The sequence below is a fragment of the Cnephaeus nilssonii genome (genome assembly GCF_951640355.1).
Source record: "Cnephaeus nilssonii genome assembly, chromosome: 13".
NCBI classification, from domain to species: Eukaryota; Metazoa; Chordata; class Mammalia; order Chiroptera; family Vespertilionidae; genus Cnephaeus; species Cnephaeus nilssonii.
Genome location: NC_137084.1, coordinates 2,668,282 through 2,690,350, shown reverse-complemented (window position 1 = coordinate 2,690,350; position 22,069 = coordinate 2,668,282). Strand labels below are relative to the sequence as shown.

Genomic DNA, 22,069 nt, shown 5'->3' with positions numbered 1-22,069 from the left:
AACCGAATAAAAAGAAACTAAGAGGGAAAGAGAGGAAGAGGGAAGAACAGAGTCACGGGGGGTGGGGCGGGGGGGGGGGGGAGCCCCCGGTGACTCAGTACCAGGGAAGGAGTGGGGAAAGGCCAGGCCAGCTTGGGGAAGACTCAGGAGCATCTTAGGTGTCGGGAACCTGAGCGTTAACCTGGAGGAGACCAAGGAAGGGGGCGGAGCTGGGGCTGGGCGGCAGAGGGTGAGCCGCAGCACCGATGGGAGCAGCCTTGAGCAGCCAAAGCCTTGGGGCTTGTTCCCCGACAGAAGGCGGCAGTTGGCCAGACGTCTCCCTCGGAGCTGAGGCACAGGGACAGAGGGCAGTGCCAGAGGGAGCCAGGGCCCCGCGGCAGTGGGAGCCGGTGCCCCCAGGGCTTATAAATAAACAGGCGTGGGGCAATGCACATTCTTTCTCCAAGAAATGTAATTTGCTTGCAGCCAGTTTTTCTTCCTCTTCCTAAAGAAACCACCACCACGTGGGGCCCCGGCCCCGACCGTGTCCCTGAGTGTCCCCGGCCCCGCCCGCCCGCCCGCCCATTATTGCTCGGATGGGAAAGATCTGGCCCGGGAATGGGAGTGAGGGCCCCTCCTCACCCACTTGAGGCTGTCCCTGGTGACGGAGTAGAGGCACACAGCTCGTCCCGTGCCCCGCGCCCGCCGTGCCAGCCGCCCTGGCTGTGCCCATTTAAGGGAATGGAGAGTGCAGGCAGTGGGAAAGGCCTGGGCCGCCTCCCCAGCCCCGCGCACGCTCTCTGTGCAGGAGGCCTGCAGGCAGAGTGGCTGCTTGTCAACCTTGACAGCTGGGAGGCTCGGGCGGGGGAGGGAGGACAGGCTTCTTTCGCTGCCAGATTCCAGGCACGAGCTGGGAGGAGAGAACTGGATACAAGGCGAGGAGCAGACCCTGCCTCCTGAGCCCCCTTCCCCAAACAAATTGGGGGGAGGGGTGGGGAGGGAGGGATGTCCAATGCGCCCCGGTGGAGGGGCGAGGGCAGCTGCGGTGTGGGGGCCCCAATCCCGGTTTCCCACTTCTGTCCTGGGCACCGGTCCCTGCAGGCCTCGGCCCCGGCCAGGCCCTCCTCCCAGGGCAGGCCTGCCTCGCAGCAGTAACCCTTCCAGAGGCAGGGGCTGCTGCGCCAGACGGCGGGCCTGGGAGAGCCAACCTCCAGGAGGCGGGAGGCGGTGGGCACCTGGGCGTCCACACTCCGCCGGGTGCTGGCTCCACCGACAGCAGTGGCCCCGTTTCCGGAGGAAGCTGGCCTCTCTGTTGTGTTGTCAGTGCCGCTGGCGGGGGCCCCACACAGATACGGGGGGGCTGGCTGGAGCCGGTGCTTCCTGGTCAGACGACTGCCCAGGACTGTCTGAAGATGGCCCCCAGGCCTGCCTGTTCCCGGCATCTCCCCCAAAGTGGCCCCTGCTCTGCCCACCGCTCCCACGGAGCTCCCCGGAGGCCCTCCTCCCAGGGCGGCCGAAGTCCATCACCCAGAGTACAGGCTCAGGTGCCCAGTCCTGGAGCGGCGTCCAGGGTGCGCAGGCTGCCCCCCGGGGGCCCCAGGGCCCGGGAGCCCCCGCCCCCGATGAGCAGGTCCTCTTCCTCGTCATCCTCGAAGGCCCGCGCCGGCCGCCGGGGTGGCCGCCGGGGGACGGGCTCGTCGCGCTCGGCCATGCGCTCCACGGCGCCCTCGCCCACGAGGAAGACGGTGTCGGCGACGCGCGGCGGCCCGGTGACCGGGTTGTGGTCGTAGGAGAAGACGCGCAGGGAGCGCAGCGGGCGCAGGTCCGGGAAGCCGCCCAGGCGGTTGCGGTCCAGGTCGAGGATGTGCAGGCGGCCCATGCGCAGCAGCGGGGGAGGGAACTCCTCGAAGCGGTTGCCGTAGAGCCAGAGGCCACGCAGGCCCGTCATGCGCGGCAGGTCGGCGGGCAGCGCGCGCAGCCGGTTGTCGCCCATCTGCAGCGACTGGAGCGCCCCCAGGCGCAGCAGCGGCCGCGGGAAGCGCCGCAGGAAGTTGCCCTCGATCCAGAGGCAGCGCAGGCTCTGCAGCTGGGCGAAGTCGCCGGGCAGCGCCAGCAGCCGGTTGCCGCCCAGGTAGAGGCGCGCGAGGCGCGGCAGGCGGCACAGGCCGTCGGGCAGGCGCTCCAGCTTGTTGAAGTCCAGCGCCAGGATGCGCAGCTCGCGCAGCTCCTCGATCTCCTCCGGCAGCTCGCGCAGCCCCGTGCCGCTCACGTACAGCTTCTCCAGGCGGCTCAGCGTGCACACGGCGCTGGGCAGCCGCCGCAGCCGCCGCCCGCTCAGCTCCAGCTGCTGCTCGCCGTGGCGCAGCTGCTCCTCCGCATCCGACGGCAGCTCGTCCAGGGTGGACTCGGCGATGCCCATGGTCACGGGCCCCGACCGGGGCCGCTGCCGCCGCCGCCGCCGCCGCCGCTCGGCATCGCTCCGCCCTGGTCGCCCCCTGGTCTCCCCGACGGGGCCGAGGCCGCCTCGGCTCCGGGGGCCCCCCGCCCCGGCCTGCCCCTGCGCCGGGAGGGGGGCCGTGCGCGGCCGAAAGGAGGCACCCGCTTGGGGCCCAGCCTCGGGGCGCTGCGCTCGGAGGCTCGCCCTCTGGCCTCCCCGGCTCCCGACGCCGGCGGACTGGCTCGGGTTAGCTCTGACTCGCAGCTAAGCGACCCGTCGCCCTGGCAACCCCCGACGCGGCTGCCAATGAGGCGGAGGGAGGGCGGGGCGGGGCGGGGCCAAGGAGCTACCAGTGCCGGGGTCCGGGCGCCGGCCAGCGCGGGCCGAGGGAACCCCGGGGCCGCGCCCCCCGAGCCCGGCGTCATGCGGGCACGGACCCGCCCTCCGACGCTCGCCCGTCGCAGCGAGCCGCTCGGTTGGCGGTCATTGGCGCCCAGACCGGCAAGTCCGAGAAGAAGGGAGCGAAGGCCAGGAAACGCCGGCGCGCCAACCGGACTCCGGACACGTGGTTCTGGAGAGGGGGCTGAGGATGGCGGTCACCGCCGGCCCCTTCGCTCCCGCCGCACGCGACCAGCTTCCCCGCGAGGGTCACTTCAGGGCGGTGACCCGGAGCAGTGCCGCCGCCGGGCCCTTCTCACGGCGGGCCCCATCGGAGGACTTTCGGGGACTCGGAGCCTGGCCCCGCCCCGTCCGCGCCGGGACACCCGCCTCGCCCAGCAGGTTCCTCCTCGGTGCGCGCGCACCGCCTCCCGCCGGTCCCTCCTGCGACGCTCGGGCCGTGTGTGGCCGCAGGACCCGGCACCTGAGCGCCTGAGCGCCACCCGCCAGGACCACTTCCACTCCGGACGGCCTGTTGCGCATGCTCCCGCCTCCGCCTCTCCCGCCCCTTCGGAGCCAAAGCTCCGGCTGGAAGGCTCGCTCCCCGGGGTGGCGAGCCGGCGCGTGCCCAGCACTCCTTGCACGGGACCCTGGCGACGTCCTATGGGGCAGGTACCTTCTTTACCCCCATTTTAAAGGTGAAGGGAGGAGGCTCTGAGAGGCTGGATGAGCGGAGTGACTTGCCCAAGGTCACCCCACCGGCGGGGGAGTGGCTGGGGCTTGAGGCCAGGTGGCGTGTGGTCTCGGCCTGTGCTCCTGGCCGCGGACCCCGCCAGGAAGTGGAGCAGTCACTGCGCCTCGGGCGGGCGGGCGAGGGACGTTCCCGCAGGGAGCCGCTCCCCTGGTGCCTTGGCCTTATTCATCCCTAACGAGTAAGAGGGAAGCGGCCCCAGGGAGCAGGCCTGGCCTCCTCTGTCCTCCGTGTGACCTTGGGACTGGCAGCACCCTGCCCTTGGACCCACCCCACCCCACCCCCACTGCAGGCTGAGACGGAGGGGGGGGGCCTCCAGGACAAGAGCCACACCCCCTCTCCTAGGCGCTCACAAGAGGAGTGTGCCCTGCTGGCCTGGGGCCTGGCACATGGCAGGTATCTTTTGCATACAGTGACATGCGTGGGCCACATATGTGTACAGTTTTTTCTTAAATGTATTTTTATTGATTTCAGAGAGGAAGGGAGAGGGAGGAAGAATGATGAAAGAGAAACATTGATCCGCTGCCTCCTGCACGCCCCCTAGCAGGGGGATGGAGCCCACAACCCGGGCACATGCCTTTGAATGGGATCGAACCTGGGACCCTTCAGTCCGCAGGCTCTATCCACTGAGCCACACCGGCCAGGGATGCCGTTTGAGCTTTGACAGATGTGAACAGCCGTGTAGTATTGCCATCACTCAGAGTCCCCTGGTGCCTCTTACCGTCCACTCCCACCGCCCGGGGACAGCCGTGACCCTGACCTCGCTCGTCACGGGTCAGCGGGGCCTGTTCTCGAGTTCCACGTAGAGGGAGTCATGCAGTGTGCACTCCTGTCGCTCCTGACTCGGTTTGCTCAGACACGCCATGTGCGTGTGGGATAAAGGAGCAGGAGCAGTGGTAACGGCTAGGGGTGGCGGGGACACGGAGGCAGGCATTGCTGCAGCCAGGAACCAGCCCGGGACCCCTGTCTTGGGATGGAAACGGGTGAGACGCACACAGGACCTCAGAGGCAGGGAGGGGACCCAGGCAGAGAGTCAGCGCAGCCCCGACTCCAGAGCTGGGGGGTGGGAGGGCCTGGCCTTAGCCAGAGGGCCTTCTCACTCCTTCCAGGCCTCACCCAAGCCCCCAGGCAGCTCTCCCTTCTGCTCCTTGGGGAGATCTTCCCGGAGGAAAACCCAGCCAAGCTGATGGGTGAGGCTGAGTGCCCCCCCACCCCCTGCTGCCCCGCAAACAGATGCCCCCTGAGGGAACATCCGCTGTGGAGGAGGGAGCCCAGCAGCCCCCCTCACCACATGCTTGGAGCTGGCACCCCAGCACCAGGCGGCCCTCCCGGGCTCTGCCTGCGCGGGCAGGCGCCACATGCCCTCCTCTCCAGCACCCCCCGCAGAGCGTCCTGGTTCCGGGGCGCGGGGACCAGCCCTCTCCTTTCTCCAGCCTTTTCGTGCTCTCGCTCGGTGCTGTACCTCCGCCTCCCACCAGGTCCTCCTCGGTGGGTACAGGTAAAATGTGCTGGCATCCCGGCCCACGCAGGCTGGCAGCGGGCAATCACGCTGATGAATCACGCTGGCACCGCGGGCGCCCAGTTCTTGTTGAGGCGTCACTAATGAATTAGCTCCATCCCCAGCACGGGGCCTCTCAGCCTTTTCCCACTCCCCGGGACGGCAGGAAACTGAGAGCCGGGGCGGGGAGCAGGGGAGGAGAGGGGGCTCCCACAGCGATAGGAGTGGGCCCAGACTCCGCCACCCTCTGCCCGTTCCCCCACTGCACTGCCCGGAGTCCGGGTCCCTCGGGTCCCCAGAAACGGCCTCGCCATCCCTGATCATAAGCTGTCACGCCTGCCCACCTCCGAGTCCGTATTTTGTTGCAGAAATTTGACCCGCAGAAAAGGACGAAGCTCTCTGTGACAGACACCCCCCCGTGCCTGTGAGGGCCCACACATTTTGTCACCCTCGCTTTAAATCCACTTTCTCTTTTAGGAGCAGGAAGGAAACAGCACATGTAATATAGAAGTCCCCTTTGTCTTCCCTCCCGCGTCCCCACACGCCCCCCACCCTCACCCGCTGACCCTGGTGGCTGCTGAGAGCTGAGCAAGGTCATGGAGTGTTCGCATCCCGGGTCCTTAGCAGGCAGGGATGTGAGCCTGTTAGAGCCGACCGGGAAAGGTCAGCGAGGGCGGGAGCTCAGCTCCGAGGAGATCACAGGCTCTGCTAACTGTCTGCAGGGAGCTGGGGCGCTCGTCCCCGGAAAGCACAGGAGGCAGGACCCCCCGTGATGCCACAGCTCCCACGGGTTCATGGGCTCCTGGGGACCTCGCCCCAGTCCCTCATTTGGCAAAAAAAGCAAAGTGCCTTCATGCCACGCCCCCTCGTACCTGCACCCCCAGAATGCGAGTCCTCGCCTGCATGCCGGTACTCACTCACCAAACAGTACGGCCCTGCTCGTGTGGCTGGACCAGGGCGGTGACTATGAATGTGAGCATGTTAATAGACCCCGAAACCCTGCCTCTGCGGGACTTACATTCCTGCCAGTGGAGATAATCGACAAGAGGCATTTCCCACTGTGCCAGGCATCGATCAGGCTGTGGAGGAGGGAACGCAAGACAGAGAGCGGATGGAGGCCCGGCAGGAGCAGGCGTGGCCGGGACGGCACTGGAGCAAGGCCGGGAGGGAGGAGAGGGAGAGGCCGTGCAGGCAGATGTCCGGGGCACATGTGTTCCAGGACGGGGTGGCAGTGCCGAGACCCCGGCAGGAGTGTGCCGGGTGCCCTGGAGCCGCAAGGAGCCCAGGCAGCAGGGAGATGGCAGAGAGAGGACGTCTCGGGGGTGGGGGTCTTCGTGAAGGCTCTGACTTTGACCTTTGGTGAGAGATCACTGGGGCACTTTGAGCAGAGGAATGGCATGAGCCGACATACATCTTCACAGGATCCCTGTGGCTGCTGCTGCAAGAAAGGGGTGTGTGTGTGTGTGTGTGTGTGTGTGTGTGTGTACATGTGTGTGTGTGTGGGGGGGTGTTGCGAAAGGCGTTTGTCCAACTCATACCCCTCGCCACACAGGAATCTTGGTCCTCTCCCACTCAGTAAGGACGCTCCGTGTGTATGTGTGGGATAAAGGAACTTCATTTCCTGCCCACCGTGGCCAAGCAGGTGCTAAGTTCCCCTGCTCCACAGATGAGAAAACCAGTTCAACCAATTCAAATAGCTTGCCCTAGCCGGTGTGGCTCAGTGGATAGAGCATTGGCCTGCAGACTGAGGGGTCCCAGGTTCGATTCTGGTCAAGAGCACAGGCCTGGATTGCAGGCTCAACCCCCCGTATGGGGTGTGCAGGAGGCAGCTGATCAATGATTCTCATCATTGATCTCTCTCTCTCTCTCTCTTTCTCCCTCTCTCTCTCTTTCTCCCTCTCTCTCTCTCTCTCTCTCTCTCTCTCTCTCTCTCTCTCTCTCTTCCTCTCTGAAATCAATAAAAAAAATTTTTTTAAAAAAGAAGAAGGTAAGTAGCTTGGTCAAGGCCACACAGCTGGCAAGGGCAAGGCCAGGATGCAAACCCAGTCCATCATATTGCAAAGCCTGGACCCCCATGGCACATAGCCTCGCTCAGCTGGGGGAAATTACAGAAACCACCCCGGATGCCCCGTGCTCGCCCTCATCCTGCAAAGATTTCCAGAACTGCCCTGCTTGGACACTTTGACCCCAAGCCCCAGGACTCAGCGTGTTTGCCCAACTGAGAGCATCCTAGACCCCACAAAGCAAGCCTCAGAACCCCAAAGCAGACGCAGGAAGGCAGAGCAAAGAGGCCGCCAAGGCCAGGGTCAGTCTAGGGCTGGGCTCTGGGCTCAGGGTTTGCCCATTAGCAAGTTGCAGGCACTGCCCGGGCCACCACTGGCCCAGAGCCCTTCCTAGACAGCCAAGCTCACGAGGCTGGCTCGGCCGCTGCCACCCTGCGCCCCAGACCCCCGAGAAACTGGAGGCCACAAACACCCTGGGGATCACGTTCCCCGAAACCAGAGCTCTTGAGAGCGACCTGGCTGGTGTGCTGAAAGCTAAGAGTCCTCCCCAGCCCTCCCAGGGACACAAGAGCTGGAGCAGCAGAGGCCAGGGAGGGAAGCTGACGTGGTGCCCGACACGCCTCCATGCCGGGACACACCTCCACGCCGAGGACAGACACTTGACCGTCCTAATGGGTTCTGGGAGGCCTCCATGTTCCAAAATGCGTTCTGACACGCTGGCTCCTTCCTCTTGGAAGAGACCACAGTGGGCACGGCTGGCAGCTGCCCTCACACCTTCCTAGGCCTGTGGCCAAGTTCAAGCTGGATCTTCTGCTCCAAGACCACAGACCCAGGTCCTGCCATGACGGCCAGGGACTGACCTGGCCTGGTCCCCCTCCCTGTGGCAGGGGGCAGCCAAGAGTCACCAATTGATGTCTTCCTGGGCACTAGCATGCTGATGGGGTTGGACCCTGGGGGGAGCCCTGGGCCAACAGATGTGGGCAGAAGTAACACATGCCACATTCATGCACAATCTTCCACCTCTATTTTCTGCTGTGTCAAAGGTGAGCAGGAACTGGATCCCTGAGTCACCACGTGGAGATGAGCTCTCTGACCCACATTAGACTGTGAAGCAAATGAGAAATAAATGTTAACACATTCAGCCATTTTTTTAAATTTTAAATTCTTTATTGTTTAACGTATTACATGAGTCTCCTTTTGCCCCCCATTGACCTCCCCTGGCCACTCCCACCCCCCAGCACACGCCCTCACTACCCTATTCTCTTGTGTCCATTGGTTATGCTCATATGCATGCATACAAGTCCTTTGGTTGATCTCTTACCCCCTCACCCCTTCCACCTCCCCTCATAGGTTGGACAGTCTGTTCGATGCTTCTCTGCCTCTGTATCTATCTTTTTGTTCATCCGGTTTTAATGTTCTTTATTATCCATAAGTGAGTGAGATCATGTGATATTTATCTCTCTCTGACTGGCTTATTTCGCTTAGCATAATGCTCTCTAGTTCCATCCATGCTGCTGCAAATGGTAGGAACTCCTTTTTTACAGCAGCGTAGTATTCCATTGTGTAGATGTACCACAATTTTCTAATCCACTCATCCACTGATGGGCACCTAGGCTGTTTCCAAATCTTAACTATGGTGAATTGTGCTGCTATGAACATAGGGGAGCATATATCCTTTCTGATTGGTGTTTCTGTTTTCTTGGGATATATTCCTAGAAGTGGGATCACTGGGTCAAATGGGAGTTCCATTTTTAACTTTTTGAGGAAACTCCATACTGTTCTCCACAGTGGCTGCGCCAGTCTGCATTCCCACCAGCAGTACAAGAGGGTTCCTTTTTCTCCGCATCCTCGCCAGCACTTGTCGTTTGTTGATTTGTTAATGAACATATTCAGCCGTTTAGACTTAGGGTTGTTTGTTACAGAATCATCCCAGACTGACCAAGACATTTCCTCTCACTTTCTCAAATGCACCAGCTGCATTCCACCCCAGGACCTTTGCACATGCTGGTCCCTCTTCTCCCCGCTCTGCTTGGCTCCCATTGCTTATCCCTTACCGTTTCAGTGGAAACCTCCCTCTCTCAGAGAATCCTTCCAGATCTCTTCCAGCACACCAAGCTCCCGTGTTATACATTCTTGAATTCCCACATTTCTCCTTCAAAGTACTTATTCCAATTATAATTGCATAACTAGCTAACTTCCTGTTATTTGAAGTCTGTTTCCTCTGTACTGAGATACAAGCTCCATGAGGGTAGGAACAGTGTTCGGTGATGTTCTATGTACTCGGCCGGGTGCCTGCTGCCTGGCACCTCCTTAGCCAGCATGTGCTGAGGGAGTGAGCAGGAACCCTCCGTCCCACAGGTTCTCTGGGGCGTCTGGTCCACCTGAGCTACTCACACACCCTCTCCGAACCTCGATTCTCACAGCTAAGGAGTGAGTCTGAAGTGGGACTAGGGTGAGGTGAGCAGGGCCCTTGCCCCAGGCACAGAATTTAAGGGGCGGCAAAAAACCCAGCCATCAAGATAAAGAATAGTTTCATGTAATAAAGATGGATCAGTGCCGGTGCTGTGCTGGGCCATAGTGGAGTCCGTGGCAAAAGGAGAGAGCAGTAGTACTAGTTCTGTCTGTATTTAAAGTGTTTATGCTTTGGCCCAGCCGGCGTGGCTCAGGGGTTGAGCATCAACCTAGGAACCAGGAGGTCATGGTTCGATTCCGGGTCAGGGCACATGCCCAGGTTGTGGGCTCCATCCCCAGTGGGGGGCGTGCAGGAGGCAGCCGATCCCTGATTCTCATTATTGATGCTTCCTTCTCTCTCTCCCTCTCCCTCTCCCTTCCTCTCTGAAGTCAATAAAATTTGGGGGAGAAAAAGTTTTTATATTTTGTTCATCATAGATTTTTTTTCAATTTTTTTAATGGTTGCATTAAGCTTTTTTTTTTAAAGAAAATCTGGATTACTCGTTTTTGACACTAAATTTCACGCCTGGGGAAGTGCCCGGCTCACCCCACCGTAGTCCTGGCCCGGGAACGGGCGGTCACGCTCTCCTGAAGGGTTATGATGAAGGCGATCGGGACCCGGGGTCACCACTGTGAGGTAGGCCGCCCGCTCCACCCCAGACAGTGTCCTGGCCCCCACTGGCCCCCTCCGTTCTCCCTGCGCTCAGCTCTCCAAGGGAAACTCGGGACAAAGTCAGACCCGTGGCTTTGAGTCGCACGGAGGCTCTGCAGCCCGCGCTGAGACTATGGCCGAGCAAGAGCTGGTTTGGGGAGAGGCGCCTTCGGTGTGGGTCCAAGCGCCCGGCTTTGAACTTGGCGAGCAGGGAGCTGCTGCTGCACGCCCGGCGCGGGGAAGCGTGCGTCCTCACAGAAGCCGCAATCCCACCCAGCAGGCGATGACAGCTCCTCGGCGGGTGGGAGAGAGGGGCCGAGCGGCACCCCTGAAGGCAGATGCCGCTGGCAAAGGAGTCCCGGCCCTGCCTGCTTTGGGCTGAGCCTGAGGGGCATGCGAAAGCCCCAGGTATATCTGGGGGACCCCAGGGCAAGGAGACCTGCACGCGCACACACACGCACACTCGCCCCTTTGCTTCAGCAGAAGAAAGCAACACCCCATGCTCACCACGGGCTGCGAGCGTGATGCCTGGCTCTCCCAGGAAGCTTCAGGCCCACTTCTCATCACCCCTCCCCTGCCCCCCCGCACCCCCCCCCCCCGCCCGGTTCTGTGATGTGATGGGAAAGGCCTGTGCTGGGAGCAGAGGCCTGAGCGCACACTAAGTGTGTGTGTGTGGGGGGGGGGGGGGCTAGGGGAGTGCGCTCCGTGTCTGACTCAGCTGGACCTGGTTCTCACCGCGCTCCTTCCGGGGTGAAGTTTTATGGCTCCAGAGCCTTCCTGGCGGAGCCCTGTGTGTGGCAGCATCTGGAAAAGCAAGACGGATCGGCGGCAGCCCTGGAGACCCCCACAGACCCCTCCAAGCCTAGCAGAGGACGTGGGGGGCGGGGGGGCGTCTGGCCGTCCTTGCATATTTGGCTGTTCGGGGAACATCTCCGCGGGAATGGGGGGCCCTCCAGACGGCAGAGAGGAAATCGGGGGTGGGATTTCGAGTTCGGGCCCTCCATCTGTGCGTGCGCGTACCCACCCTCCTGCCGCCTCCCGCCAGGGCCTCCCGCCACCCGGCCTCCAGTTCCCACGGACCGTCCCTTTTCCCAGCGGGCCAGCTGGCCAGCCCGGGAGCCGGGGGCCCTGCCTGTCACCGGGTGACCCAGGCCAGATGGTGCCTGTCAGCTTCCGCGGCCACCGTGCCACGACGAGGGGCAGCCTCACGCGTGTCCGTGTGCGTCAGAAGTGGCACCCAGCGTCTGTCCCGATCCTGCCGTCCCGTCAGCCCTCGGGGCTCCACACCCCACAGCGAGCCATCCGCGCAGCACCCACCTGTGTCCCCAGACTCCCCCCAGAGGGAGGCCCCTCTGTGTTCACTGAAAAGACGAGGCCCACGGAAAATCCCCGCCCCGGACGCTGTGGGCGTAATGAAGGCTAATCATCGTCATTGTGCCTCGGAGTGGCCTCCAGAACGTCCTGGCGCCTTGGCAGCAGCTGCAGTTGGCACCGTTGGCACAATTGGCACAAATGGCACCCGCGGGAAGGAGGGACTCGCCCGGTTTGCAGGTGGAGGGAGGGGCAGGCAGCGTCCCGGAGGCCCGGCAGAGGTGCCCTCGGGGGGCAGCCTAGGCCTCCTGGGGTCACCCCAGGCTCTCCCAGGCAGGAGGGGGCCTGCTCCCCAGGAAGGTGCTGAGGGCCCTGTCCAGGGCCAAGCAGGAGGCGGTGAAGGCCAGACCCTGCGCCGGCGTGTGGCCTCGCTCAAGTCCCCACCCCACCTCGGTCTGCTCCCTCCGCCCCCGCGGCAAGGCAGCTCCTGCTCGTGAGCGAGCTCAGCACTTTCCACGTCGGCTCGTGTAGCCCAGCGGGTGGGCACTGCTGTTCGCGGCAGCTCAGACCAGACGCCCGGGCGGCCGCCACAGCTGCCGGCAGGAAGCAGCTGCAGGGTGAGGAGCTGGGATGCGAACCCAGGACGTCTGACTCCAGAGCCCTGGCCTGGCCAGCTCCAGCCTGCAGCCTGGGCCGGGGGAGGAAATGGACCAGAGGCTCCCGTCTCAGAGGGGCGAGGGGACGGGTGTCCCCAGATGAAGCCGCACTGTCAGTGCCCACTCACCTGGCAGCACAGGGTGGGGGGGGACGTGGCGAAGGCCTGTCCCTTTAACTGTCTCAGTGACCTGAGCACCACAGGGGGGGCGCTCACCCCTCCTGCCTGGCGACACCCGTGACCCACGCAGCACTGACCCAACCCCGGCTTTGGGCCAACCTGGGGTCAAGGTTGAAATGTGAGGCCGCCGGGCCACTGCGGGGCAGCTTGGTGGGGACTGGTCCGAAGCTGGGCACCGTGTGAGGGGAGAGCAGTGGCCCCTCCGGCAGGCCCCGCCCGCTGCCCTCCCGGCTGCACTGGGAGAGTCCCTGCACCTCCCCACGCCCACACGCTCCTCTGGGAGATGGGAAATCCAGGCTCTCACCCTGTGGAGGGCAGAGCCACCCAGGCTCGGCATTGGCCCCTCCCAGACCCCCTTCCTGCCACCCCACGCCCTGGGCTGCCTGATGAGCTGCGGGCCCAGGATGAGCTGCCTGGAGAGAGGCTGCAGGGGAGGAGACCGGCTAAGGCCGTGGTCGGCAAACGGCGGCTCTCGAGCCACATGCGGCTCTTTGGCCCCTTGAGTGTGGCTCTTCCACAAAATACCACGGCCTGAGCGAGTCTATTTTGAAGAAGTGGCGTTAGAAGAAGTTTAAGTTTAAAAAATGTGGCTCTCCAAAGAAATGTCAATAGTTGTCCTGTTGATGTTTGGCTCTGTTGACCAATGAGTTTGCCGACCACTGCCCTAAGGGATCACCGGGGCTGCTCAGCCCCCGCCCCTTGGTGGGGTCCACACCTCCAGCCCAGGAAACCACGAGGCAGCCCCAGCTCCCGGGCCTGGAAACTGGGTGCAGGACCATGGGGGGGGCGGGGGGGGCAGAGAGAGGGTGTAATCAGGCTCCAGTGTCCCCGACACCCTATCTCCTCCTGGGCCAGAGAGGAGGGTGAGCAGGGAACACGAGCTGTAAGGAGACACCGATGGGGGGATGAGAAGTGGATGGGGGGTGTCTGTCCGGAGTCTGTCCCGCTGTTTTGTGTGTCTGTGTCTGTGCGTGTTGATGTGCTGTGTGTGCCTGTGTCTATGTGTGTTGATGTGTGTGCCTGTGTCTATGCGTGTTGGTGTGTGTGTCTGTGTCTATGTGTGTTGATGTGTGTCTGTGTCTATGCGTGTTGATGTGCCTGTGTGTGTCTGTGTCTATGCGTGTTGATGTGTGTGTCTGTGCGTGTTGATGTGCTGTGTGTGCCTGTGTCTATGTGTGTTGATGTGTGTCTGTGTCTATGCGTGTTGATGTGCCTGTGTATGTCTGTGTCTATGCGTGTTGATATGTGTGTCTGTGTCTATGCGTGTTGATGTGCTTGTGTGTGTGTGTCTGCATGCAGAAGCACCTCAGGTGCTCATGTGAAAACCCGTGGTCATGTACATGCTTGCTTTGTGTTTCCATGTTTCTGTGTGCGGTTGTTAGTCTGTGCACACTTCTCTGCTGGGATGTTTGTATCCATCTGTGTTTGCCTGTGTGTCTCCAGGGGTCTGTGTGTGTTGGGGTGTGGCTGGGGGTGGTGGGCTTGCTGACCTCACCTCTCCCCACCTCACGGTGGCCAGGCCTGGGTTGGGATCAGCCCAGGGGGCAAATCTCTAGTTTGGTGACTCACCCCCAATGTTGGGGCCATGGACCAGCAGGCCCAGCCATGGTGCGTGGGGCTGTTGCGGGGCCTGAGTCCGGCTGGGTCTGTAGCTGAGAGGCTGTGTCCCCTCCCCCTCCTCCCTCCCCCCCCCCCCCCCCCCCCCCCGTGCTGGAGCAGCTGGAGCACCCACATGCCACAGGGAGCCCCAGCCCGGCCACAGCAGCTCCCGGGCCTGCTGCCGAAGACTATGGGGACGCCGACCCCGGTCAGCAGAGCTGCTCCCAGACCCCCCACAGGGCCGGGAGGGGGAGCCGGTGCCGGGCCACTGGGTCAGCCCTCTGCACGCTGGGCCGGCTGCGGGGTGCGGGACGCGCTCAGCCGAGGCTGGGCTGCGGCTGCCTCCTGTCCTGTGTGGCCTTGAGCAGCTCCTGCCCCTCTCCGGGCCGGCCTCCCCGTTTACAGAACCAGGCGCAGGTGCCAGCGGCCCAGCTCGCCGCACACGCGCACCTGAGAGGCGGGCGGGGCGCTGAGTGGCGGCCCAGACTCGGCCTTGCGGGCTGGGGTCCTGGCGCCAGGCAGCCGCAGGGGCGCCTTGCTCCCTCCCCTCCTCACCAAGGGCTGCCCCGAGGCGCCCTCCCTTCCTGCCGCCCCGTCCTCCGGTGCCGGCGCCCACGTGTCTGTCTGTCTGCGCCCTCCACCCTCTGTCTCTGGAGAGACCTTCGGGGCTCCTCCTGCCCCCACCCCGTCCTCCCCCTCCTTCCGTTCCTCCAGTGTGGGACCCGGAAGAGTCCAGAAGCCCTCCCGCCCCGCAATAGACCAGGTATCCGAGGCCTCCAGCCACCCAGCTCTGCCTCCCCGCCCGCACCCCTGCCCTCTCCTGGCCTCCCCCTCCCTCACCTGCCCGAGCACTTAGCACAGAGGAGACCCCGACAGGAGGGGAGACCGAGTCTCAAGAGGGAAGTGCCCCGTCCTCAGTGCCACGTGAGTCCCACGGGGCCTGCCTGACCCTCATCTGGCCCTCGCCCCCACCCGGCCCCCCGGCCCCCCTGCCCCCTCCTTTTCCCAGCCCGCCCCCCAGTGACGGACATGCTCTGCTTTGCTGCTCTTTATTTCATGAGGAAAGTAACTGGGCGGGGGGGGGGGGGGGCGTCCCAGGGGCTCTGCGGGGGACAGGGACAGCAGCCGGCTCCTGTCCCATTGGCCTGGCGAACCTGTGCTGGGGGAACGAAGACGAGGCCTGAGGGGCTCTGGGTGGTTCTGGGCACTCGCCCACCCCCTACTCTGGGGCTGGGGTCCCCCAGGCGGGATTTCCTCCACTCAGGGCTTGGGAGGTGCGCTGGCCCTCAACAGCAACCCCCAAATGGGGAGCAGCTGCAGGAGGGTCCCCCAACCCTTACCCAGGCCTCGGCTCAGTGGGGGGCGTTGAAGCGGCCGCTGTGAGGTGGGGGACGGTAGAAGGGGTCCGTTGAGATCAGGGTTCTGCGGGGAGAAGGGGCCAGAGGAGGGGGTGGGCAGCGGGCCGGCCTTGGCTTCCGCCTGCGCCTCCCGGGGGCCAGCACTCCCCTGAGCGGCCAGGCCACAGGCGGCCTTGCTGCCAGCTCGGGCCGGGGTTGGCATGAATGCCATTTGTGAGGAACTGAGCCGAAAGGTGTCAGAGTGAGGCTTAACCACAGCCCGTTCAGGTGTGTGTCCCCTCCCCCCCCCCCCCCCCGCAGCCCGGAGGCAGCAGGGGCGGGCGGCCTCTGGTCACTGGGGAGGGGGGGGGAGGGGAGCATGTGGGCAGGAGAGCGATGAGCGAGCCAGAGAGGAGCCGGGCCTCAGAAGGACAGATGGAAGGAGAGAGGAGAGGCCGGGACAGCCAGGAGGGGCGGAGCGGGAGGAAGGGAGGGAGGGAGGGCTACCTTCCCACGTGGGGGTGCAGGTGCCTCAGGCTCTCCGCGGGGGTGGGGATGGCCTCCATGCGGGTGACTGGCTGGTTGAGGGCATAGCCTCCAGGTTTCTGTGGCTGGAGGCCCCCTCGAGTCCAGCCTTCCCGGTCTAGACCCTTCGGGATGTTCTCGAAGTACCTGCGGCACAGAAGGGGCTGTGGCCGCAGCCTCTCCGCCCACCTCTGCAGCCCCCACCTCTGCAGCCCCCCACCTCTGCAGCCCCCCACCTCTGCAGCCCCCACCTCTGCAGCCCCCACCTCTCAGCCCCCCACCTCTCAGCCCCCACCTCTGCAGCCCCCCACCTCTGCAGCCCCCACCTCTCAGCCCCCCACCTCTCAGCCCCCCCACCTCTGCAGCCCCCACCTCTGCAGCCCCCACCTCTCAGCCCCCCACCTCTCAGCCCCCCACCTCTCAGCCCCCCCACCTCTGCAGCCCCCACCTCTGCAGCCCCCACCTCTCAGCCCCCCACCTCTCAGCCCCCACCTCTGCAGCCCCCCACCTCTCAGCCCCCCACCTCTGCAGCCCCTCCACCCACCTGTGCAGCGCCCCCCAACAGGAGTCCTGGCTCCCACAGCCCACGCTGCCCCAGCGTTGGGCCTCCTCCCAGGCTGAGCTCACACTGGCCCGGCCTGGCGGGCCGGCTCCCAGCCAGATGTGGGCGGGAGGGGCTCACCCCTGGTTGTAGGAGGTCAGGTAGGGGTTGTCCAGGCCGGGGTCGTAGGGGCTGCGCACATAGCCGGCGTTGTTAAGGCTGTACCCTGTGGGCTCCTGCCGAAGGGGCAGAGAGGGGCTGTCAGGTCAGGCGGCGGAGGGCTTGGCGGTGGGGGTGGGGTACCCCAGGCCTCACCTTGTTCCCCACCATCTCCCGGCCAAGCAGGGAGACATTTGTCTGTTGCACTCGCTGGGGGTGCTGGAACTGCCAGTGGGTCACGCTGCTGCGCTCCGGGCCGGGAGGGGGCCCCTGCAGGGGCAGAGGCACAGGCGGAGGCAGCCAGGATGGAGGGAGGTCAGGCAGAGGCCGGCAGCCACAACCTGCCGTCCGTCCGTCCGTCCGTCCGTCCGTCCCGTACAGCCACACTATTCAGTTTCCAACACACCCTCCCTTCCCAGCCCCTAGGCCTTCACCTCCCCAGGGGCTCAAATGCCCTGGTTCTCCCCACCCTCAGGGCCAGCCCAGGCCCCAGAACCTGTCTCCGCGCCCGCCCCCACCCCCTCACCCCCCGGCCCCGTGCCTTCTCCCAGGGAGCCCGGCCGCTTACTCTGGAGCCCAGAATCCTCTCATTCACTCGGCTGAAGCCAGTCTCCCGCTCGGCGTCCCTGGACATCTGGGGCAGGAGCTCGTCCCCCTGCGGCGACAGAGCGGGCCCCAGCACACTGTCCGAGCTGCCCCCAGGTGCCCCAGCCCGCGGGGGACGGCAGCCCTCCCCGCCCGCTTACGTGGAGGGGGGCCATGGGGAGGAAGTCCGCCTTGCTGGTGCTCCGGCCGGGAAGCAGGGCCTGGAACGGGGCCGGCAGAGCGGGGCAGTCAGCCCACCAGAGGCAGCGGCCCCCCGAGGGGGCTCAGCACAAACGGGGTCGCCGGGGTAACGGGAAAGGGACGGGTGTGGGAGATCTGAGGGGGCCGCGGCGCGGAGTGACACCAGCAGGCAGGGGCCTGTCTGGTGCCGAGTGACCTCGGTTGGCTACACGCTTCTCCTCTTTAGGCCTCAGTCTTCTCATCCATAAAGTGGGGGTCTGAGGCCGCAGGAGTAGTTTTTACAAATGCTCTTTCAGCTGCCGTTTGGACAAAAGGTTCTGCAGCTCACATTTAAAAAAATAAAAATAAAAAAAAGCTAGGGATTCCCAGACCGGAGGGCTTCCGTCTCCCTGAGACTCCGGGGGGCCCAGCCTGGCTCACCGGGTCCCCGGGGAGCGCCTGGGAGGCGATGGGGTTCTTGGCGGACGCCTCGGTGAAGCCGCTCTCCTCCTTGGCCCCGATGGATTTCTTCTGCAAGAGATCTGCAAGAGGCAGCGTCTGTGCCCCGGCCCCTGCCCGCCCCGTGGCCTCCAGGCTCAGAGGCCCGGCCCCTGCCCGCCCCGTGGCCTCCAGGCTCAGAGGCCCGGCCCCTGCCCACCACGTGGCCTCCAGGCTCAGAGGCCCGGCCCCTGCCCGCCCCGTGGCCTCCAGGCTCAGAGGCCCGGCCCCTGCCCACCACGTGGCCTCCAGGCTCAGAGGCCGGGCCCCTGCCCGCCACGTGGCCTCCAGGCTCAGAGGCCGGGCCCCTGCCCACCACGTGGCCTCCAGGCTCAGAGGCCGGGGGGCAGGGAGCTGCTCCGAGGATCTGGAGGCCTGAACCCCAGGATCCTGGGCACCAGGAGGAACCCAGAATCCAGGGCAGAGGAGGAGAGGGGAGCGGAGGAAGGGCAGGCCCACAGGCCGGGGTGTCTGGGGGTGCTCAACCAGCCCTGCAAGGTGACAGCTGTCCTTTGGGGTTTGGCGAGCCTAGGCACTGAGGTCACCCCGGGAGACGGTTCCCCCAACTGCCTGAATGTCCTTCCTTCTTCCCCCGCGCCTTCCTGGTGCCGCGCCAGCTCCCGTCCCCCCGGGTGGCTCCTGGGTCTCTCCGGGGGGCGGGGGGCGCAGTGGAAGGGGGTCTGAGCTCACACAAGTGCCCACCTGGCTGGCTTGAGGGCTCCCTGAGGTACTTGGAATTGTACTCGGAAGTCATGAAGCGCGGGCCCTGGGACAGAGAGCGGGGCGTGGGACACGGGGCCAGGCCCGGGGCGGCTGGGGCGCTGGTAGCTCTCGGAATCGGCTCTGAGCAGCCCCGTGTGCTGCGTCCTGAGCCGTGAGGGCCAGTCCGACACCCGGGCACGAACTCCTCTCCAACCAGCCTCCCCGCGCCAGAATTCACCAGAGACGGTTCCCGGCGACCATGAACGCTGAGTCCCACCCACACGGGACTCCTAGTGATGAGCAGCGGGGCCTGGCGCCCCGGAGGGGCCCCGGCCGGGGGGAGGGGCCCACAGAGAGGAGAGACGGAGGGAGGGAATGGGAGTTCCCTGTGCAATTCAGGGCCCGGTTCAGGCGTCTGGAGGAGGCGGGGCAGGGAGCCCGGGGTAAACCCGAGGCCCGCAGGAGGCCCGCGTGGACGCCGTCTTGGATGCCACACCCTCCGCTCGCCCGCGGTTGCTGCTTTCCGGTGCCCCGAGCCCGCACAGTGGGCTTCCCGGTGTCAGCGCAGAGGAAGGCGGAGGAGGAGGGCGGCCCTCTGCCCAGCCCAGCCGCCTTGGGGTCACCACTCACGTGCCGGGCGTTCTCCCACTCCACCGAGCCCTTGCTCTGCTGCTGCTGGAGCAGGGGCACCTGCTTGGGCTCCAGCCCGGTGATGGCCTGCGGCCCGTAGTCCTGGGTGTCAAAGTGCACCTTCCGGACCTGGGGGGGGGGAGCAACCCATCGCCCGCCTGGTGAGGGCGTGGCAGTCACTGCCTGACCCCAATTCGGCCCTGGACTCCTAGGGTCTCGGCAGCAGCCTCCGGGGTCCCCCTCCAATGAGGTCGGGTCCTAGCCCTCTGCTCAGAGCCCTGCAGTGCTCGGCGCGCACTGGGAATAGAAGGCCACGTCCTGACAGCAGCCCACGAGGCCCTCGGCCCCCTACTCCTCTCCAGTCCCTGCCTCCTTGCTGTCCCTCCTCACCCAGACACCCCCCACCCGGGCCCCAGGGCCTTTGCACTTGCTGTCCGCAGGGCCTGGGACGCTCCTCCCTCACGTCTTGGTCTAACGTCTCCATAGCAACCTTTCCTGACCTGCTTTGCGGGTGCAGCCCCTCCCTGTCTGCTCCACCCCTGCCTCTTCCTGTGGTAGTTCCCCCGCACTTATCTCCTTCAGCCACGGAGGATGCTCAGGACACGGGTGGGATAGACGCAGGAGGGAGTGGGTGGGCACCGGGGTGATGGTGGTGATAAGGATGATGGCCACAGCAAAGACAGAAGGAAGATGGGGGTGATGATGACAACGTGGAAGTGACCGTGATGGTGCGCGTGGTGGTGTGGGCCTGGAGCCGTGGTAGGGATGCTGGAGACCGTGGGAGTGGGGCTGGGCGTGGGGTTGGGAGGCGACGGGACTGGAGAAGGGCATGGGGAGTGAAAGGGGAGGGGGAGGGGAGGGGGGTGCGGATGAGGGGAAAGGTGATAAAGGTGAGTGGATCCCTAGCAGGGCAGCCCTACCCGCTGGAGGAGTCCCCACTCTTTCCGGCCCGGCCCTCCTTCCACCCCATCTCAGCCCCCCCCCCCCCACCGGGCCCTGGCCCAGCACCCACCTCCTTGATGGTGGGTGCCGTGCCGGCCTTCTCCAGAGAGTAGCCGGAGCTGGTCTGGTACAAGTTCCCGGGCAGCGGGCACTTGCCATCAGGCACCTCCAGGGGGCGGTAGCTCTGGCCGGTTACCGTCTGGAAGCTGTCCCGGACTTGTTCCCTGAGGGTGCAGCAGGAGCTCGCACCCGGGGCCTGGGTGCTTCTCTCCAGCAGCTCTCCGCCTCCCTCAGACCCCCAGGATGCCTCGCAAGTCCTTGGGGCCCCAGGCTCGGAGCCGGGCCCTGAGTCCCCCAGAGCCCCAGGCCTGGCCAGGCAAGGCTCAGGGTCCCCATGCGTGGATGTCTGTGAGAGCCGAGGGGGCCAGACAGACCGTACCCCATGGCTGGGTGGTCCGGAGCATGGAGACCGGCTTGGAACGAGACCACAGGCCGGTAGTTCGATTTGTAGCCGGTGCCTCTATGACTGCCCATGCGGGGCTTGAACTCCTCCCGGCCTGCCAGAGGGGGGCAGGGAGGCAGGGCCCAAGGTCAGCAGAGTGGGAGCGCAGAGGGCGGGGCTTCCCAGGCAGGGCCAGCTCCCCGCAGGCCCCAGGCTCCCCTTCCCCCCCCCCCCCAATGGAGAAGGCACAGCGCCAGGGCAGGAGCAGGTGTGAGAGAGAAAAGCCTGGCTCTGGGACTCTGGCTGAGGGCCCGGGGTCGGCAGGTCGGGCCAAGGTCAGTGTGGCAGCATCAGGCTGGCTCACGGGCAGGGACTACGGGGCGGGCCTGCGGGCAGCTCAGGTGTGAACACAGCCTCTGCGGGGCGCGGGGGGCTGCGGTCACTGTGTGACAGGCCGGTGGGGGGGGGCGCAACCTCTCTCCCATGGAGGCCTCCCCCGTCCTCCTGGGTCCTGGGGCTGCTGCCCAAAGGTGCCCTCACCATAGGCCGTGCAGTAGGTGGTGGCGTAGAATTTCATGGGGTCCGTGCAGCCCCCTGAACTCGTCTTCACGTAAGGGGAGGCAACCCCCAGGGGGATCTTCCCCGTCATCGTGCTGTGGGGCAGAGCCCCCGGGGGCCTGGGAGGGAACACCAAGAGCCTGGGGTCCCACAGCCCGAGGGCCCCTCCCCAGGCCGGCCTCTCCCCCCACCCACACCTCTCCCCCCACCCACACCTCTCTCCCCACCCACACCTCTCCCCCCACCCACACCTCTCCCCCCACTCACACCTCTCCCCCACCCACACCTCTCCCCCCACCCACACCTCTCCCCCCACCCACACCTCTCCCCCCACCCACACCCCTCCCCCCACCCACACCTCTCTCCCCACCCACACCTCTCTCCCCACCCACACCTCTCCCCCCACCCACACCTCTCCCCCCACCCACACCTCTCCCCCCACCCACACCTCTCCCCCCACCCACACCTCTCTCCCCACCCACACCTCTCTCCCCACCCACACCTCTCTCCCCACCCACACCTCTCCCCCCACCCACACCTCTCCCCCACCCACACCTCTCTCCCCACCCACACCTCTCTCCCCACCCACACCTCTCTCCCCACCCACACCTCCCACTGAAGAAAGGACTCGTCATGGTCAGTGTGTGTCTCAGGCGTGGGTCTCGTTCACTTGCCCACACCTTGGTGTGAACTCCTGTTTTACAGCCGGGAAACAGGTTCCCAGCGATGAAGGGTTGGCTCATCCTCGATGTAGAGCCAGGACCCGGGCACATGACTGCCCCACGTCCTCATGCTAACCCCACACGCCGTCCTCTGGGACCGACGGCCAACCTCTGGCCAGTGGGAACTCCGGCCACTCCAGCGGGACGCCCCCTCCCAGCCCCCGGGGCCTTGCCCACCTCCCACCAGACGGTGGCTCTGCCCCACCGCAGCCGGCCCCGCCCTCACCTGCCCTCCGCAATGGCTGTGAGGTCTGCGAGAGGCAGGAGGAGGCAGGAGGAGGCAGGAGCGACTCCAGAGAATCCTGGGCCCTCAGGGAGGTGGCCTGGCCGGGAGTAACAGTGGTTGCCTAGCAA

General features: G+C 65.1%; 2 protein-coding genes across 2 annotated transcripts; both read right to left on the bottom strand.

The window, feature by feature from the left end:
* Positions 1-575: 575 nt before the first annotated feature.
* LRRC10B (leucine rich repeat containing 10B) lies at positions 576-2,629 on the bottom strand. The gene has a single exon (XM_079789510.1). The coding sequence runs from the start codon at positions 2,396-2,398 to the stop codon at positions 1,520-1,522; it is 879 nt and encodes a 292-aa protein (XP_079645636.1). The 5' UTR covers positions 2,399-2,629; the 3' UTR covers positions 576-1,519.
* Positions 2,630-15,246: 12,617 nt separating this feature from the next.
* Positions 15,247-21,084, bottom strand: SAXO4 (stabilizer of axonemal microtubules 4; the record flags this gene model as incomplete). Its single annotated transcript, XM_079787985.1, has 12 exons — positions 15,247-15,316; positions 15,739-15,903; positions 16,439-16,533; positions 16,613-16,726; positions 17,025-17,111; positions 17,203-17,262; positions 17,663-17,763; positions 18,422-18,485; positions 19,052-19,180; positions 20,064-20,217; positions 20,433-20,550; positions 20,976-21,084. The coding sequence occupies 12 exons, from the start codon at positions 21,082-21,084 to the stop codon at positions 15,247-15,249; spliced, it is 1,266 nt and encodes a 421-aa protein (XP_079644111.1).
* Between the last annotated feature and the right edge of the window lie 985 nt (positions 21,085-22,069).